The sequence below is a fragment of the Sinocyclocheilus anshuiensis genome, unplaced genomic scaffold (genome assembly GCF_001515605.1).
Source record: "Sinocyclocheilus anshuiensis isolate Anshui unplaced genomic scaffold, SAMN03320099.WGS_v1.1 scaffold3005, whole genome shotgun sequence".
Lineage (NCBI taxonomy): Eukaryota > Metazoa > Chordata > Actinopteri > Cypriniformes > Cyprinidae > Sinocyclocheilus > Sinocyclocheilus anshuiensis.
In genome coordinates, this window is record NW_015540835.1 from 202,287 (window position 1) to 205,546 (window position 3,260).

The 3,260-nt window shown below is 30.6% G+C and overlaps 1 protein-coding gene across 1 annotated transcript in view; it reads right to left on the reverse strand.

The window, feature by feature from the left end:
* Nucleotides 1-3,260, reverse strand: part of LOC107687381 (contactin-associated protein-like 4) — a 119,633-nt gene that overhangs the window by 78,040 nt on the left and 38,333 nt on the right. Inside the window, exon 5 of the mRNA XM_016484676.1 lies at nucleotides 1-125. This exon is cut by the window's left edge and continues 1 nt beyond it. Within this exon, the coding sequence (XP_016340162.1) occupies nucleotides 1-125 (125 nt within the window). The remainder of the gene's footprint in view (nucleotides 126-3,260) is intronic.

Below are 3,260 nucleotides of genomic sequence, written 5' to 3' on the forward strand. Positions count from 1 at the left end.
CAGCATCCCAGAGTTCAGCAGGGTTTTGAAGTTCATGGATAACACGTCTCTGTCTGCCGGACTGGCGCTGGGATCCGGCCTGAAGAGCAAATGAGCGCTGCCATCAAAACCGACCACATCAGACTCTGAAAACACACCAGAAACAAACATTTCATTTCTAGTTAACAAGGCTTGAACTTCATTCAGTAAATACATTGTAATGACATTACAACAAACATACAAACAAGCAAACAAATAATGAATAACATAAAAAATGAACTAAAATAAATACATAAATAATACACTACATTAATTAAACCAAAAATTATATAAATAAATCAAATTAAATGAATAATAATGAAGTAAAATAAATAAGAGACAATAATAATTAAGTAATAAAAAAGCAAAATAAATTAATTGAACTAAATAAATAAATAAATTAAAATAAATAAATAATGGACTACATAAATACATAACATAAATACACTAAATAAGTAAACAATAGTGATAATAATGAACTAAAATTAAAATAAATATCTAATTAACAAATAAATATTTAAATAATGAATTATCAAATAAATTTAAATCATTAAATAATAAACTATTATAAACAAATCCACTAAACGTAAATAAATAATACTGAACTAAAATTAATTAATTAATTACTTAATTAATAATGAACAATAATAGATAATAGTAATGAACTAAAATAGATAAATGAATAAATAAATAAATAAATAACAATTATACACAGATCATAATGAACTAAAATAAATATTTTAATAATGAAATATCATCAATAAATTGGAAATTAAATACTGAACTATATTAAATAAATGCACTATACATAAATAATAATGAACTAAAAAAATAATTAAATAAAATATAAAGTAACAAAATACGTAAGTAAATAATAACGATCTAAAATGAAAACAATAATAATGAACTAAAACAAATAAATACATATTTAGATCATGAACTACAAATAAATAAATAAATAAATAAGGGATTATAATAAATAAATAATGAAGTATGATAAATATATAATGCACAATAGAGAATGTTAAAAAAAAAAATGAATAAATAAAGATTCTGTGTGTGATGTATACTCAGTTTATTGTTCAGCGTCACTGTAAGTCAGTAGTTTAACTTCCTGAAGACGGCAACACTGTGACGCTCTCAAAACATTGATCTGTTTGTTTGCGCACTCTGACATGTCAACAAACCCCTGACGCTAACTATTAAACTCTGTGCATTATAATTAGTGGCGTATACAGCGTGTTTGTGCAGGTCTGTTGTCCCTGTAAGCGGAGCAGAGAGAGTTTTAACCTGAGGTCAACAGAGATGATGCAAACACCTGACACTGGACAGAACCTGCAGATGCCAGCAATAAATTATACATCATCCCTAATGGTCTGCTATATTTATGAACATGGAAACAATCCAAACGCTCTTAATGCACTTGAGGCAAATAAACACTCTATGTATGTTGACCAGAGCTTTTGCCCTGCGGTTCTGCCCCGTGTGACTCCAGAGACAACACATCTCATTCAACAGAGCCACAGGACAAAACTGCCACACAGGACCTCTGAGAGACCAGTCATACATCAGGCCAGAGACTCAAACACACTCGTCTGAGTAACGCGTGTCGCTTGGTGACAGAGCCGGCCTGACCTAATAAGCGATATAAGCGGTTGCATAGGGCCCCATGTCAGAGTTCAGACGGTAATGCTCGATAATAATAACTTTTATAAAAATTTCAGTCGTGTGTGTTAATGTTTGAAAATGAAGAGGCGGCACTATAAAATTGGTGCAGACTACAGAGAAGTGGGAAAAGAGAAAAGAAAGTGAGCAAGATAAGGGTACATGATGGATTTTGAAAATATATTTTCCATCGACCGGTTAAGTTTTACAACACTGCGCTGAGCTTTTGCTGTGTAAAAGTTCGGTCGGATTTTCTCATTTATGTGAATAAAGCAGCAGATGTGCTGAATAAAAATGTTTCACTCTGAAAATAGTTCACTCTGACAGCAGGTGGCGCTTTAGGAACAGCAGAAATACACCGTTACCATGGTTACCACTCTACCCGTTACCATGGTTACCCCTGTACTCAAAGCAGCGCTGCGCAAGCACAACTTCTGACACCTGCTTGTTTGTCCTTTGGAGGTCAAAGGAAGTCAAACAGTATTTACATGTTTTCAAACAGCCATTCAGATTTTTTAATCACTTTGGTGTTTATCAAATAACACAAATATTTAAATATACCATATCTTTATTCAAACATTTGTTTACACTTATACATTTTTGCATTTTAAAGCCCAAAATAGATTATTCTGTATTATTATTGATAATAATAATAATAAATTATTCTCTTTAATTTTCATAATCCAGGTGTTCTTGCTTTATTAAAGCATTAATCTCACAAAACTTTCATACATTTTTCTGAAAGCAATGGTTAAGCTTTTACATTTTTAAAAGTTTTGCATAATTGTTAAAAGAGCTTAATAAGTAAATATATATTCATATTTATGTATTGAAAGATAAACACTGAGTAGATGATTAAGACAGTTTGGACATTTTTTACAACAGGGTTATTATAGTTAACTCAAATAAAAAAATATATTAAAAAATGTTACTTGAAATAAAATAAACGTTAACTGAAATAAAATACTTATACTGTTTTATTTTAGCTAGTTGACAAGGCAACATTTCCCATTTTCATTTAGTTTATCTTGATGTTCTAAAACAACTAACACTAAAACTGAAATAAAACGTAATAACTATACAGAAAATCAACAAAACTAATAAAAACAACAAAAACAAACAATAAAATTATTAAAACTTTAAAATGAAAATGACAGCAGAAAATATAAAAATCATTCAATATATTAACAAAAACTATAATAGCACATGAATGATACTAAAATAACCAACCCAGTCTCATAAAAATACGTACATCTGGGTACTTTTCTGCAACACCGTTTTTACGTACCTTACTGCACGTTTCGCCGCAGTTTCAAAGAGAAATGTCCACTGAGTGGCGCTAAAACACGGGTTCAATACGTCAAACCTGGACCGGAGCTCCAAGTACATCTCCGGGTGCTCCGTGAGCTACCGAACAAACTTATCGTTTATGAAAAACCAGAAAAACCATGCTGGATATGTGCGTGCTAACATTCAAAAGCATCAGTTTTCAAATCTCCCAGCATATTAAAAATGTTTTGACGTCACAACATAATACTCCAAGTAATTGTGCGAAAATTACGCTTTATTAATCGAAC